Source organism: Callorhinus ursinus, unplaced genomic scaffold, assembly GCF_003265705.2.
Source record: "Callorhinus ursinus isolate GAN/ISIS: 27379988/994484 unplaced genomic scaffold, GSC_fseal_2.0 scaffold14, whole genome shotgun sequence".
In the NCBI taxonomy this organism is placed as follows: domain Eukaryota; kingdom Metazoa; phylum Chordata; class Mammalia; order Carnivora; family Otariidae; genus Callorhinus; species Callorhinus ursinus.
In genome coordinates, this window is record NW_027397076.1 from 18,637,027 (window position 1) to 18,653,517 (window position 16,491).

General features: G+C 43.0%; 2 protein-coding genes across 7 annotated transcripts in view; both read left to right on the forward strand.

Annotated features, from left to right (window-relative positions):
• Positions 1 to 8,799: 8,799 nt before the first annotated feature.
• The window catches only part of POC1B (POC1 centriolar protein B), a 100,958-nt gene continuing 93,266 nt past the window's right edge, over positions 8,800 to 16,491 (forward strand). For 4 of the 6 annotated variants that reach the window (XM_025881260.2, XM_025881261.2, XM_073900529.1 and 1 more), the window contains exons 1-2: positions 8,800 to 8,942; positions 9,599 to 9,683. In XM_025881260.2, the coding sequence (XP_025737045.1) occupies positions 8,928 to 8,942; positions 9,599 to 9,683 (100 nt within the window). In that variant the 5' untranslated portion in view covers positions 8,800 to 8,927. Of the gene's footprint in view, positions 8,943 to 9,598; positions 9,684 to 16,491 lie in introns of those variants that run through there. The other 2 variants (XM_073900531.1, XM_025881262.2) reach the window with 2 other exon arrangements.
• GALNT4 (polypeptide N-acetylgalactosaminyltransferase 4) lies at positions 9,966 to 14,928 on the forward strand. The gene has a single exon (XM_025882409.2). It carries the CDS (start codon positions 10,221 to 10,223, stop codon positions 11,967 to 11,969), a length of 1,749 nt encoding a protein of 582 aa, XP_025738194.1. The 5' UTR covers positions 9,966 to 10,220; the 3' UTR covers positions 11,970 to 14,928.

Genomic DNA, 16,491 nt, shown 5'->3' on the forward strand with positions numbered 1-16,491 from the left:
CACCCCACCCCCTGCCCCCTCTCCCCCACACGGGTCACATCTGGTCCTGGAAAGATACTCTTGTATCCTTGCCCCCAGGGGGAAGAGTCTGCTCAGGGCAGCCTGGTCTCTGCCCTCAGAGCAGCCAGCCAACCCCAGCCTCTTGCCTTTTGATTTTACAGGCACGCATCACATCGCATCATTGTGCTCAGCAGCCCCCAAGAGTTACATATCTGGAAGACAGCCTAATCTCCTCTCGGCAGGTTTGAGGGTAGGGAGAGATATTCCCTACCCTTCCCCCATAGGTATGGGAAGGGGGGCTGGGGAACAAACACACTGATATTCTCTCCACAAGAATTCTCTTATTTCCGAACTCAACCTGGAGACGGATGTTTGTTGAAAGTCACACAACTGGTTAACTGCATCCTCTTTGCAAGTCCTGCATGGGTGTTCCAGCCCATCCCATTAGAATGTGGGGTGCTTACCACCTATTGTCTTGAGGCCTCAGCAGAAATGGAGACAAAAAGGGTGGGAAGTATCCCTCTGTAACCTCCTAACCTTTATACGCACCTTACCCCAGGTAGAATTCTAGAATTCCCTGCTGTAGAGACAGATGCTGTACAGATGTTCCCTAAGGTGCTGGTAGTCCACCAATGTACTTGATTACATCAATTCTACTGAGCTATAAACTTTGAAAGTCAGTGATCGAGTCAGGTGAACAGAACTGGAGACTTGTGGACCAAATTCAACTGGCCGAGGGGCCTGGGGAACTTACTCTCCAGCTCAGGTTTCCATACAAGTAGGGACCTCCCTGGAGGAACACTTCTGGCCTCTTCCCTTTTGTTTTCCCTTTTTTGGGGGGGGGGGGGGTTGGGGGGGGGGGGGGGAGGGGGGGGGGTGGAGTTTCCTGGAGAATTGAGAAGAAAGCCCCTCCCACCCCCCCAGCTCAGCCTCAGCCACCTCTCTTCACATCCTTCTGTCTGCAAAGCGGGAATATCCTGGTTTGCTCTCTTGGCGGTAGGGTAAACTCTGCTTTGTCGGGGTAAAAAGCTGAGCTGGGGAAGAGGAGGGTTAGATCAATTCAGGATCCTGCTAGCAGGACTGTTTGTATATTTCAGCCACATCCTTCATTGTTATATCATCAGTATTACAGCTGACATTTTGACTTCCATCTGTCTGAAACCTATAGGACTCAGTGGCTTCTCCATTTTGGTGGGAAAGAGAGGTCTTATTCGGGGCTCACTTAAACACCATCACAAGCTGTAGCAATGATTTTTTTTTTTTTGCCCACATCAGTCTTTAAAAATTTCCAAATCAGCATACAACTTTTAAAATCAGGGAGATTTGAACTAAAATTCTAGATTTACAGCTTATCATGGTAATTTCAGTGATTTGGTAACACTGGGGTGGCATTCCTCATGGAAACAATTCCTGAGATACTATGTAGTGGCTCCCCCTTTAGCTGAGGCCTGCACTTTCCCATTCTCACCAATTCCCAGCTAGCTAGAGTTGCTAGATTTAGCAAATACAAGTACAAGATGTCTAGTTTAAAGTTGAAGTTGAGATAAACATTGATTTTATTGTATTGTTTTTAGGGTAAGTATGTCCCATGTAATTCATGCAATTTGTTTAGGGTAGGTACCTCATCCTGTGTCTAGCAACCCTACAATCTAACCTCCTTCCCTCCTTCCTGTTATCTGCTTGGGTTTAGAAGGTAAGTGTTTCCTACTCTTGTACCCATTTTTGCTCATCTTCATATGTTTAATACTTAATATACTGCCTGGCTCCTGGTCGTGTGCTCACCAAGTTTGCGGAATATAGTCTGGGGATCAAAATTCTGTCCCACAGAGAATGTCACTAAGTCTCAGAAGAGGAATAAAAAGCAAGTTCCAAGACGAACTCATCTTGGATAAAGATTCCACATTTCCAGTGATTCCAGGGGCAGCACTGAACTAGAATTCTGGACCATCGACTTGTAGGCTTGACTGGGTCACTGGCTAGCTGAACGGAGTTGGGCATGTCAATGAGCCTTCCTGGAGCCCTGGTTTCCTATCTCTTCATGGAAGGAATTGATCAACTTGCTCCCCAGGACTTCTACCAAAGGGAATGTTTCTGATTTCTCCCTTGTTTTGCATATTCATCATAGAAAAAAAGATCAGCATGGGTGAAATTTGACATCAGTATTTGTCAGCAGCACAAGGAGAAAAGTCAATTAATGACTATGTAATTGGTGATAATAAATCAGCAGACATATGAATGGGCTACTTTCTTGTGTCCTTAGGCACTATTTCAAGAACTTCTGATCTCACACAGGAAACAGAAGCCTAGAACCTTAGACATGTATACAGTATACTACTTTTTTTAGAGTTTAAGATGTCATTAACTAACACCCACCATGATTTGATAACAGCTACTTAGAGGGAAAAATATATAAGTTATCACATCTGATGCCAATTCAAAAAACTAAAACAGTGATTAATTTTTTTTTTAATTTGAGTATAGTTGACACACAATGTTACATTATTCTCGAGTACAACACAGCGATTCAACTTCTCTATACATTATGCTCTGCTCACCATAAGAGTAGCTACTATGCTAAACCAGTGTTTTGTTTTGTTTTGTTTTGAAAAAGGTATGTCTTATAATGAAGAAACTTCGGTATATTTGGTGGTAAGTTTAGGAGATCGCTAATTATCTGAAACCTTATGAACAGCAGGAGATCAGGCCGGAAGGGTCGATCAACATTTATTGAGCATGTATATGCTAAGTTTCTCAACCTCAGCACGACTGACATTTGGGGCTGGATCATTGTGGAGGCTGTCCTGTACCTGGTAGGATGTTCAGCAGCATCCCTGATCTCTACCTACCAGATGCCAGGAGCACTGTACCCCGTTGTGACAACTGTAAGTGTCTCTAGACATTGCCAAACATTGTGGGATGAGGGGGGGCTGTCATAGTTAAGAACTACTGATTTAAATTATCCAATTGAGTTAAATAGTTTACAATAACCCAGCAAAGTAAGGTCTCTGCAGTCTTCACTGTGCCAAGGTCACCCTGTGGTCTATGCAGACCTGGGTGGGAGCCTCCTCCTTTGTCACTCTGGTTTCCACTTAGCCTCCTGGCTACCAAGGAGTGCAGCCTGTGTCAAGTGTCTCAGGCGACTCCACCATAACAGTTTCTTCTACTTCTTCCTGTACCCCCCACCCCCTTCCAAGAGACTCAGACTGAGTCTGCGGGGCTGGGGAAGTGCTGTTGTCTGTCCTGCCTCCCTTTTCTGATGACAGGTATGTACTCAAACCTTGAAAGGGTCAGGAGACAGAGGGCTAAGAATATAATGCCTATCAAGCCCTTACTATCTGCCAGGCAGCAGATGGTAACACCTTATATTACCTCTGTGTTGCTAAATTCTAAAATGGATGACTCTCATTTATTTAAATGAAATGAATGAAAAATTTCAAGCTACTGTCTGAGATCTTGTATGGCATATGTAGGTTTAAAACCCTTTTGGGAGCTATCCTGGTGAACACTGAAACTGGCCCCCATATGCAGAGGGCAGGGAGAGAATGCAGAAAGAAGCAGGTAGGTGGTAGGTGGCAATTTTAATAACAGCAAAGGGAACTTACATAAGAGGCTTGTCTTGGGTGGCAGTAAGGTAAATGGATCCCTGTATATGTCCTCCAAATCTTAAAAGCTTACCCAGTTAGGACTGGGTTTGGTTACCTGTACCGTGCAGGTGTTTTCAACATCACATCACCATCTCAAGGCTCTGTCCTTGGAGCAGCCTCTGGGAGCGGGAAAGGCAAGCAGAACCTACATTCCAAGGACAGGGGAGGGAGGGAGAAGCCTCCAAGTGCCCAGGTCCAGCCCACTGGTCAGTGTACAATGTGATGATTTATATTCAGATATACTGCAAAATGTTTACCACAATAAGGTTAGTTAACACATCCTTTACAACACATCGTTACCATTTTGTTGTTGTTATTGTTCCGGTAAGAATGTTAAAACTCTATTCTCATAGCAACTTTGAAGGATCCAATACGGTATTGTTAACTATAGTCACCATGCTGTGCATTAGATCCCTGGATCTTATTCATCGTATAACTGAAAGTTTGCACCCTTTGACCAACATCTCCTCATTTTCCCCACCCCTCAGGCCCTGGCAACCACCATTCTACTCTTTCTATGAGTTTGATGTTTTTAAATTCTACACACGAGAGATCACGTAGTATTTGTCTTTCTTTGACTTATTTCACTTAGCGTAAAGCCCTCAAAGTCCATTCATGTTGTTGCAAATGGCAAGATGTCCTTCTTGTTTTCATTCCATTATATATGTATAATTACGTATACCCCATCTTCATCCATTCGTCTTTTGATGGACATTCAAGTTGTTTCCATGTCTTGGCTATTGTAAATAATGCTGTAAAGAACACAAGAGTGCAGATATCTTGTCGGTATCCTGTTTTCATTTCCTTTGAGTATATACCCAGAAGTAGGATTGCTGTATCATATGGTATTTCTATTTTTAATGTTTTGAGGAAGCTTGGTACTGTTTTCCAGAGTGGCTGTGCCAGTTACGGTGTCACCAACAGCACACAGTTCCTTCACATCCTCACCAACACACGTTATTTCTTGTCTTCTTGCTGGTAGCCATTCTAACAGGTGTGCGGTGATAGTTCACTGTGGTTCTGATTTGCATTTCTTTGATGCTTCGTGATGTTGAGCACTTTTTTTCTATAACAGTTGCCCTGTCTTCTTTGGAAAAAAATGTCTATGCAGTTCCTCTGCTCATTTTTTAAAAATCAGATTTATGGGGCGCCTGGGTGGCTCAATTGGTTAAGCGACTGCCTTCGGCTCAGGTCATGATCCTGGAGTCCCCGGATCGAGTCCCACATCGGGCTCCCTGCTCAGCAGGGAGTCTGCTTCTCCCTCTGACCCTCCCTCCTCTCATGTGCTCTCTCTCTCTCTCATTCTCTCCTCAAATAAATAAATAAAATCTTTAAAAAAAAATCAGATTTATGTTTTTGCTACTGAGATGCATGAGTTTTTATATATTTTGAATATTGTCCCCTCATCAAATATATGGTTTGCAAATATTTTCTCCCATTCCATAGGTTGCCTTTTCATTTTGTTTCTTTTGCTGTGCAGAAGCTTTTTAGTTTGATGTAGTCTCACTTATGAATTTTTGCTTTTGTTAGAGTTTTTAGGAGGCAGAGGAGGCAGAGGGCCTGTAAAGGGGCAGAAACCCCAAGGACAAAAAGATGGGAAGATGAGTCCTATTGTGAGGGTATAGTTGATAGGATCTGGAATCTGAATGTCCTTTGAAATAAATCATTGATGGTCTACAAAACAAAATAAAAACTGATGCTTTGATGAGCCAAACAGATCTGATATTTCCTTTCTATGGACTCTCCTGTATTCTGGAGCAACTGGATCCAGAGGACTTAACATTGTCTGGAAACAGGCTACAAAGTAGTTTCACTCCCAAGTGCCACACAAGAATGTGAACAGTAGATGGCACTTTTGTCCTATCCCTAAATTTTCAACCTTTGAAGGGAACTAACCTAAGAATGACTCCTGTTAACATAAAAACGAATTTTATGGTGCTCAAATGGATAAATTCGATTTCTAATTTGAGGGGAATTTGGAAAAGGGGAGCTAATTAAAGGATCAGTTTGTCTTAGGTAGTACCTTCCCTCCAGTGATATCTTGGAGATTTCCAAATAGTGTGAAATACTTCTGGCTTTCTTCCAGATTAATACATTTGCAGTCTGGTTACTGCAAATGTTACTGTAGCAAGTGGAATTGCATGAATTCAAGCAGGCTTGAGGTCAGAAAAAAAATATCCCCAACTTTGGCCATGTTTCCAAATCTCTCTCTCTGAGCTTTTGCTGTTTGCAAAGGTGAGGAATAACAAACAAAAGTCAAATCAAACATGGAAAAGAACCATGGGAGGAGCAGTTTGGACTACTAAGAGAACAGTGAAATGGAAACAAAGATGTTCCTTTTTTTTTTCTTTTTGTAAACTTTACTGTTAGTCTAGGATACAGAATTTTACATGCTTACAATATGCCTGCAATTATGCAAAAGGTATCATGATTTAGTGATTAAGAGTGGAATCTGGAGGTACCCACTAAAATCTAAAGCTCAGCCACTTCCTAACTGTGTACTTGGGGCAAGTAACTTCATGTCTCTGCATATCAATTTTCTCATATAGAAATGTACATGGTAATAATAGCATTCTTGTGAGGATTAAATGTCAAATTTTGTAAGTTACTTAGAGGAGTACTTAGCATGTAGTGAGCACACCATATATTTTTTGAAAACCAGAAAAAAAGTTTAAAATTTTTTACTAAAGGACTTGAGAAAAATCTGTACTTAAAACTTTCTCTTTTCTTTTGAACTAGTTTCTGCATCCCTACCTTTTTCTTTTTTCTTAATCTGCTATACCCAAGATCAGACATATCCTGGCTGTGAGAAATCCTGAGGTCTCGGTCATTCCTCAGAGTTTCCAGAATTATTATTTTTGATTGTACTCAAATATATATGACATCAAATTTACCACTTTAACTATTCCTAAGTGTACAAGTTACTGGCATGAACTATGTTCACAATGTTTTCAACCATCACTAGTACCTATTTCCAGAACGTCATCATCTCAAACAGAAACTCTGTATTCATTAAACAATAATTCTCCATTCTCCATTCTCCTCACCACCTCTGGTAGCCTCCATTCTACGTTCTGTCTCTATGAATCCAACTATTTGAGGTACCTCATATACACGGGATCATGCAATATATGCACCTTTGTGTCTGGCTTATTCACTTAGTATATTGTTTTCAAGTTTCACTCGTGTTGTAGTATGTATCAGAATTTCATTCCTTTTTATGACCACATAACAGTCATTGTATGTATCTATCACATTTCATTTGTAGATTAATCTGTTAAACATGTGAGTTGTTTCCACTTTTTGACTGTTGTGAATAATAGTGCTATGAACCTTGGTGTACAAATATCTGTTCTAGTCCCTGCTTTTAATACTTTTCTGTATAAACCTAGGAGTTAACTTATTGAGGAACTGCCCAATTGTTTTCCCCAGAGCTACATTTTACATTCAAACCAGCATCCAGCATTACTTTTAAGAATGTCTCTCTCTCTCTCTTTTTTTTTTTTAAGTCAAACCTAGACTGGGAATAAGTAGCAAAGCTTAGATTTTTGCCACAGTTTGTTGATAAGTTGCTGGTATTAACACTCTTGATACATGAGGGCGCCTGCGTGGCTCAGCTGATTAAACTGCCTTTGGCTCAGGTCATGATCCTGGAGTCCCGGGATGGAGTCCTGCATCGGGCTCCCTGCTCGGCGAGGGGCCTGCTTCTCCCTCTGACCCTCCCCGCTCTCATGTACTCTCTCTCTCTCTCATTCTCACTCTCTCAAAATAAATAAATAAATCTTTAAAAAAAAAAACACACTCTTGATACATGACCTCCTAGACTAGAGCAATGTTTCACAATGTACACAACTTAAGACTCCCTTATTACATCTGTAGGGCCCTGATCCCACCCTATACATGTTGAATCAGCATCTCTGGGAATGGGGTCCCCTAAATTATCATTTTGCATGCTAAAATATGAAACTCAGAAACATAGGCTGTTGAGTTCTTGAGGGCAGTGAGAATATCTGTCACCTTTGTACCCCACAGAGCCAAACAGGAGACAGTCAACAAACTTATAGTTGGGTTGAACTAATACTGAAATCTAAAGGTATTTCCTATCTGCTTAATTGCTATGTACAGTATTTACTGAAACTAAATTCTATCACTAGACAATGAGAGCACCTGCAATTAAGGTGTGCACTATACCTTTCATCTACATCGAACACATATCTTACCAGGTGTCGTCCATTAATGTCATTTTTTGCTGCCAATAACGTTTATCTTATATGTAATTTTCAGCTGAGTCCTTCATGCTTTGGGGTAGGGTAAAAAAGGATACGGACTTAGAATTGGAAGATGTGACTCTGGGATCTTTGACAATTATATGTAAAATATCTAGGAATCAAGTTTATAATTTGTAAACGTTGGTAATATCTTGTCACTCTATCAACTTCATGGTGTTGCCTAAGCGCAGATGACATTATGTGTAACAAAGCCTGCTGTACAAGGGTCTATAGTTACTATGTGGCCTAATAATTTAAACAAAAACAAAAAGTTTCTTTCCAAGGCTCCCTACAGACTTTATACATGCTGCCGTGTAAGTTTGCTGCTCTAAAGCAAACGCTAATGAGCAGAGAATAGAAACACATAACAGAAAAACGTGAAGTGGATGCACAACATTCATTCGTTCGTTCGGTTTATCCAGCAACTATATTTACATCGCGAAGCGTTATTGTGTGAAAATCAGTGATTAAATAAATTAAAATGTGTCCTCCAGAAGTTTAGTTCCTGTGCGTATATTTAATAACTATCAAGCTGCCCAACTTCCGATCAAAACTCCCTTCCCCCGTCGTTAAGCGGTTGGGGAACCCTCTTCAAATTTCTGGGCGCTGTCTCTTTAACGTGTAATAGAACTTCGATTGCATCGATCATAGACTCATTACCCTTCCTCCCATCGGTCTCATTTCCATCCCGGTGACTGCCCTACTTCACAGTTTCAAGCCGCGGGGAGCGCGAGTGTTAGTAAACATTGGCTTTCGGGTCACACCTGACCCCGAGGCGTCCCGCTTGCCTGCCGCCTGCGGCCCGGATCCCTCCGGCGCCGGCGACGCCTCGGGGCTCGACTGGCCACGCCTGGAGCGCGGGGTTTGACTGGGCCGCCGTTGTTGTAGTGACCGGGAGGCGCCGCCGCTCTGGGCAGACGGTTCCGGGCGCCGCACGGTCCCCCCTTCCTACCCCGTCCCCTCCCTTCCCCCGGATCCCCCCGCCGGCTGGAGCCCGGCGCCGACTGCGCCTCCCATGGCCTCCGCCCTGGTAAGGAGGGGCTGGGGGCGCCTCCCCGGAGCTGGTGCCGCGGGCTGCGGCGCCAGGTCCGGGCCGCGCTCGCACCTGGCAGGAGATGGAGGCCGGCGTCCGCAGCCGGGTCCTGAGCCGCTAGCCCCTCGCCCCTCGCCCCGGGGTGTCCACGTCTCACTCTCTGCTACTGGGGCCGACTTCTGGCCAGATCCCGGGCGCTTCTCCCCGCGTCCCGGAGCCCCGGACCGAGCCGGGGCAGCACGATGGCCCCCAGAATTCTCTGAGGGTTTCCGTGGAGGGCCTGCGTCAGAATCACCTGGCAGGTTTTTAAAAAGTACCAAAGCCGGGGCCCCGCCTCGCACCTGTGACTCCGAGCCAGCGGCCCGGGCCCGGGAACGTGCATTCAAATGAGTTGCCCAGGGGGCCCCGCGGGCGCGCGTGATTCTGGGAAGCGCGCATGGCGGGTTTTGCGGGTTCTGCGCGGGAAGCCGGCGCCCGGCGTCCCTCGGCAGGGGTGCGGGGGTGTGCTCGCGCAGGGCACCCCTGCCCCGCAGGCTCGCCGCCAGTGTGGCCATTCCCAGGCCCGGCTCCGGGGAAGGAGACCGGGCTGATCCCGGAACCCCCGCGTCCGAGGTCTGCACCTGCTTGCAAAACTTGACAACTTTCCTTCCCAGGAGGACCCCGCTCTGGAGCGATATTTTAAGGGCCACAAAGCTGCGATCACCTCCGTGGACTTTAGTCCCAACGGCAAACAACTTGGTAAGTGTTACTCTTTTTGTGATGAGGCCAATGCTCGACTGGTCGGAAACCTTGCCTCTTGTCCACACTGGGCCGCGGGAGAACCACTGAGGACCTGGGTGGAGTTTGAGAGCGGCGGGAGACTCGGGCACGTTGGTCGTGTCGGTCCCGGCGCCCCCATCCCAGACCCGCAGAGTCGCCTACAGCCTGGGCCTGGCCGACGACTTTCGCGAACTAACCACCAGGAGGAGTGAGTGGGAAGGGGAGGGGTTTGTCCTCGGCCCAGGGAGGGTGGGGTGCTGGCGAGAGAGTTTGTGAAAAGTTGTGAAAAGAGCAGGAGGAAGCGGGGAGAGAGGAGTTGGGGCTGTGCCGGAGGCCAAGGACTGAGGGGTCTCAGGTCACCCCTGGAAGCCCCCGTGGCTGGAAGGGAGCTTAGCGTCTGCGTCAAAGAAGGACCCGCTCGGAAGTTCGCTCCTACCTGAGCCAGGAACTCAAATCTGCGGATCCGCAGCCCTTCTCCTGCGTGGTGACTCGGGTGGCCGCATTTGCGCCCTGGCCATGAGGATCCGGATGGCCGTGAGGTGGACCTGGGCAGGCAAAAGCTGCCTGTTGCTGGCGCTTTTAACAGTGGCCTATATCTTGGTGGAACTCTCGGTCTCCACTTTGCATGCCTCCCCAGCAGCCGACCTTGCCAGGGAGCGGGGACCAAAACAGCTTTCAGACCCCTGGGAAAAGGCAGAGGATTTGTCTCAACCGCTCTACAAGAAACCCCCTGCCGACTCCCATGCACTTGGGGAGTGGGGAAAAGCCGGCAAACTCCAGCTCAGCGAGGGTGAATTGAAGCAGCAAGAAGAACTTATTGAGAGATATGCCATTAATATTTATCTCAGTGACAGGATTTCCCTGCATCGCCACATAGAGGATAAAAGAATGTATGAATGTAAATCCAAGAAGTTTAATTATAGGAGACTTCCCACCACCTCTGTTATCATTGCTTTCTATAATGAAGCCTGGTCGACTTTGCTCCGCACCATCCACAGTGTTTTAGAAACTTCTCCTGCGGTCCTTTTGAAGGAGATCATCTTAGTGGATGACTTGAGTGACAGAGTTTATTTGAAGACACAGCTTGAAACTTACATCAGCACTCTTGATAGAGTGCGCTTGATTAGAACAAATAAGCGGGAGGGGCTGGTTAGAGCCCGCCTGATTGGGGCCACTTTTGCCACTGGGGATGTCCTCACTTTCCTGGATTGTCACTGTGAGTGTAATTCTGGTTGGTTAGAACCACTTTTGGAAAGAATTGGTAACGATGAGACGGCAATTGTTTGTCCTGTTATAGACACCATTGATTGGAATACTTTTGAATTCTATATGCAGACGGGGGAGCCCATGATTGGTGGATTTGACTGGCGCTTAACCTTCCAGTGGCATTCTGTCCCCAAACATGAAAGGGACAGACGGAAATCGAGAATTGACCCAATCAGATCGCCCACCATGGCTGGAGGACTGTTTGCTGTCAGCAAGAAATACTTTCAGTACCTTGGAACATATGACACTGGAATGGAAGTGTGGGGAGGTGAAAACCTTGAGCTGTCTTTTAGGGTGTGGCAGTGTGGTGGTAAATTGGAGATCCACCCGTGTTCCCACGTGGGCCATGTATTCCCTAAGCGGGCACCATATGCTAGACCCAATTTCCTACAGAATACTGCTCGAGCAGCGGAAGTGTGGATGGACGAGTACAAAGAGCATTTCTACAATCGAAACCCTCCAGCAAGGAAAGAAGCTTATGGTGATATTTCTGAAAGAAAATTACTACGAGAACGGCTGAAGTGCCAGAGTTTTGACTGGTATTTGAAAAATGTGTTTTCTAATTTACACGTTCCAGAGGATAGGCCTGGTTGGCATGGAGCTGTTCGCAGTATGGGAATCTCTTCTGAATGTTTAGATTATAATTCTCCTGACAACAACCCCACAGGTGCTAACCTTTCCCTGTTTGGATGCCATGGTCAAGGAGGCAATCAATTCTTTGAATATACTTCAAACAAAGAAATAAGGTTTAACTCTGTGACAGAATTATGTGCAGAGGTTCCTGAGCAAAAAAAATATGTAGGAATGCAAAATTGTCCAAAAGATGGGTTCCCTATCCCAGCAAACATTATTTGGCATTTTAAAGAAGTTGGAACCATTTTTCATCCACACTCGGGGCTGTGTCTTAGTGCTTTTCGGACACCTGAGGGTCGACCTGATGTTCAAATGAGAACTTGTGATGCTCTAGATAAAAACCAAATCTGGAAGTTTGAGAAATAGAGGAGCACAACAGCACCTTCTTCCTGAGCTGACAAGAGCTTCAAGAAAGTCAAAGAGCCGGTAAAGAACGTCAGTGAAGATTTTATTTTATCAGAAATCACCCACTGGTCATCTGCAAGAGCTCTGTGAGAGCTGTGTTCCATTTTGGTATAGGACACTAAAAGTGGGTGCGTAGAGAGCTGCTGTTTAATCTCTCAAAGTGCCTTACTGATGGGTTGTCTTATTTAAGAGCTTTGTCAATATGGTTTCTTCTCCTTAAAGAAGTTGACTGTGAATTGAGATACACAAAAGGTTTAAGTGCCAGACTTAATATTACAGAATGTAAAAGTCCAAGCAGAGTGAGGAATGAGTTATGTTGATGGGTAAGTTCACTACCCATCCCTTTAAAAACAGAACTCATAAATGTGCGGTTGGAGCTATTGCTATTTTGATTGTATATAGGATTTGAATTTCTTTTAGCCAGCACATTAAATTTTAGGTGTTTTTTTTTTTATTTTGATTTTCCTTTAATCAACTAGAAATCAAAGAAAGTTGATCTGAAGGAAAGAGGCCTGGTTTAGATGTATGTTTCATTGGAAGAGGTCATTAGTTTGAATATGAATTTGGAGGTCTTTTTAACGTGGAGACATCTCAGAAAAGCATACCGACGTCTGATGAAATGGGGAGATATTTACATTCCACACTTGGTGAACTTGAGCTATTAGACTTCACTGATTTGTATTGATACCTCATATTGCTCTGATTTTGTAAGCTGTCCTCTCTGTGAACTCTTTTTTTGTGTGTGGGGGGGCATTTTCTGATTGTACTTCCTTAAGTTATGAATGTACCGGAGAGGGACTCATTCACAATACTGTGCTTCCCTTTGTTAATGCTTAGTCGTTTAAAGTAAACACAGTTGTTGGCTCTCTGAAGTTAAACCCAACTGCGTTTACTGAAATGTGTGAAAATGAAAGTGGGCCCCATGCTACGAAGGCTGTGGGATTTTTCTAGGAGTCTTCCTGATTAGGACATTTAAGGATTTACCTTAAGACAAGGAAAAAGACTGTCTGGGCACTGGTGAATGCCACCTTGCAGCCTGTTATCAGCACCTAGCATCAGCCTGGTACTTAGGCAGCTTTCATTAAGTGGGTGAATGGGTGGCTGACTGGATGGATGATGAATGAATGAAAGGCTCAGCCATGGAATGTGATTTTGGTCCTGTCCTTTGACCAACAGACTGTTTTGGCCTCAGTTTTCTCATCTGTAAATATGGGTGCTGGATTAGCTTTCAAAGATTCCTTCCAGCTCTGAAATGTTTTGATCACAAATTACAATCACTCTTGCAGTCTTTATAACACTTTTTATATCTTCACTTTTAACACAGATAATGTGGTTGAACAACATTCAGTTCAGTTATGAAGCTGGAAAAGAGGGACAGTTTTAAATTAAGTGAGGGTCGCCTGGGGGGCTCAGTCGGTTAAGTGTCCAACTCTTGGTTTCAGCTCAGGTCATGATCTTGGGGGTCATGGGATCAAGCCCCACGTTGGGCTCTGCACTAAGTGGGGAGTCTGCTTGAGATTCTCTCTCCCTCTGCCCCTGCCTCCACTCTTTCTCTTTCTCAAATAAATAAATAAATCCTTAAAAAATAATTAAGTGAGCTGAGCCCAACTGAAGTGGTTTAGTTTGGATTGAGTGGAAAGTTGTGGTCAATGTTTGTATTCATTTTATTTTGACAATTGTTGAACCAATTTTTGTTTTTAGCTTTACTCTTCAAACTCTAAAAGTAATCTTTTGGGCTAAGAATATAAATATTATCTACCAAAACTAATTATCTGAGCAAAAGCATACTTTTTTTTTTAAGAAAAAAGTATGTTTACTAGTTTTATTTCAATGCTATATCCAGAGATCATAGGCTGAATTTAGAATTAAATCTCAATTAGTTCACTTTGGTCTAGATTTATGAAAAATGCATACTCCATAGAGAATTAGATGACAGTACTCATAAGTAAAGGTGTTTTCAGTGTGTACATGATGATGGGAGAGAAGGAACTTTGCAGAATGTGAATTTAAGAAAAGCTTTTAGGATCACCATTTTAAAAAGTAAAAGTGCTATGTATCTTGAATATTTTATTTCTCTTTTGCTTCTTAAAATGAAAATGTGTTAATACCTTTCATTAAGTTACTTAGCAACCTTAAAGTTTATCGAAGAATTGTCCAAATTTCATGTGCAATGTACATGGCCATGGGTGTAATTTAAGAAGGATTTTTAAGAATACTCTGAATTTTGCAAAAATGGTTGTTTGATAGCAGTTGTTCTAAACCCACCCTCTCCTCTTGCCTGGTCTACTTTTTAATTTAAATTACCCTTTCTCTTTTTGTTTTTTTGTTCTTGTTAACCCCCTATCAAATGGAAAAACTAAACTTGATGTATTCTGGAAGTACTTATTGGAATTACTTTTATTCCAGTGTCTTGCTGCTCCTGTCCAAAGGTGAAGGGGGGGGCACTGAAAAGCAAAGTACTTAATTGTTTATCTATTGCCAAAATTGCAGGCTGTGACCCATTAATCTTTTTGGAAGGAGTTTTAGGATAGTGCTTTATTTATGTCAATAACTTGAAAGTGTCTAGTTGTTCATTCCTCCTGATGGTGTATGTAACAGAAGAGTGAGACTTTCCTATTTTCATCTTGAGGCATTTCCAATTTGATTTCAAAAACATACTATAAAATTACAAACAAAATTTATTTTGATTCCCTAATTCCAATTTATTGGTACCAAAGTTCTCTTCTGCTGTAGACAATGAAGAGTTGATCTTTTAAGTTACTTTACATACTAAAAACAGTTTCAGTAAAATATTTGGTGGACAAGAGGTTTCCATTTTCAATGGTTACTGTCATTTAGTGTCCAGTTCTATGAGTAGATTGTCTAAATAGGCATTTCTAGCAGTCGTCTTTTTTTTCCATTTTTTTATTATTATGTTAATCACCATACATTACATCATTAGTTTTTGATGTAGTGTTCCATGATTCATTGTTTGTGCATAACACCCAGTTCTCCACGCAGAACGTGCCCTCTTTAATACCCATCACCAGGCTAACCCATCCCTCACCCCCCTCCCCTCTAGAACCCTCAGTTTGTTTTTCAGAGTCCATCGTCTCTCATGGTTCGTCTCCCCCTCCGACTTACTCCCCTTCATTCTTCCCCTCCTGCTATCTTCTTCTTTTTTTTTTCTTAACATATATTGCATTACTTGTTTCAGAAGTACAGATCTGTGATTCAACAGTCTTGCACAATTCACAGCGCTCACCATAGTACGTACCCTCCCCACTGTCTTTCACCCAGCCACCCCATCCCTCCCACCCCCACCACTCCAGCACCCTCAGTTTGTTCTAGCAGTCGTCTTTTAAACAAATGATAACCTAGTCATCTGCAGGATCTCTGTAACTCAGAATAACTTATTTGTATAAGAAAATCTGTTTACTCCCCCAGGGGTAGGCTCCTGCGTATTCATTGTATGTTGGCAAATCAAACTTTTCTAGGTTGAAGACAAGAGGTTATTTTTAAGTTGTAGAGTCTTAGTGGTTTTAGGATCTCAGTTTTAATTAATAAAATACTTAATTTTGACTTGTTTGTCCCTTCAAATTGCTGTTTTAATAATATTTTTAAATGAGCATAAAGAATGTTGAGGTTCATATTAATCTTTTGAACAATGAATTTTTTTCCTTTGTGATGAGCAGTTTCCATCTTTTTTTTTCCTTTTGTTAATGGTTTTTGCAATATTGATTAAGACATAAAATAAAATGTGTGGCTAATTATTTTTGCAAATGGATTCTAATAATTTTAGTCTATGGGGTCATTGTTTCTGTGTACACATTTGTTGATGGTAACAGGTGAGTTAAGCTTGTAATTATTTTGCTTGTTTGAAATACAGACAGAATATTAAAAAGTCAAAGTTCCTGCATTATTTTGCAAGGTGTCATTAACCAACAAGCATTCCAAAGCGGTGTTAGCACTATTAATACATGCGTTAACTACTTGTAAACAAACAGGAAATGATCCTGGAGTTCTGGGACCCATTTGGGGCACTATAAAAAGGAAGCAGGTGAGCGTCTGGGCACATTAACACCAATTTCAAAACCCTAGGCTAAAAAGAAATATGTCTATTTTAGCCTCATATTTCCCTTAACCTTCTCTCTGCATCACCCCATCCTAAGTACATTTCCTGTCCACCAATCATGTCTCTCTTCCTCCTTAGTGATTCTGCCTAATGCCCTACACCCCTGCCTCTCCCCAGCCTGAGACACAGCCTGGGAATCACTATTCTAAGTGAATAGTGGGTATTCACTATTCTAAGACATCAGATGTCTTATAGCCACATTTAGGATATGTATAGTTGAGATAAACATATTTTTACTGACCTTTTGGTGTTTTGTTTTTTTTTTTTACATATAGTTTAAAGTGTTACTATAAATACGTATGTTATGATCTTGCTGTCTGACTAAGTGACGGCAACCCTGTACAAATCATTTTATCTCTGTTTCAATTT

Excerpts from the sequence above, each read along its gene's own strand:
- GALNT4 (XM_025882409.2), top strand. The coding sequence starts at position 10,221 with ATGAGGATCCGGATGGCCGTGAGGTGGACCTGGGCAGGCAAAAGCTGC.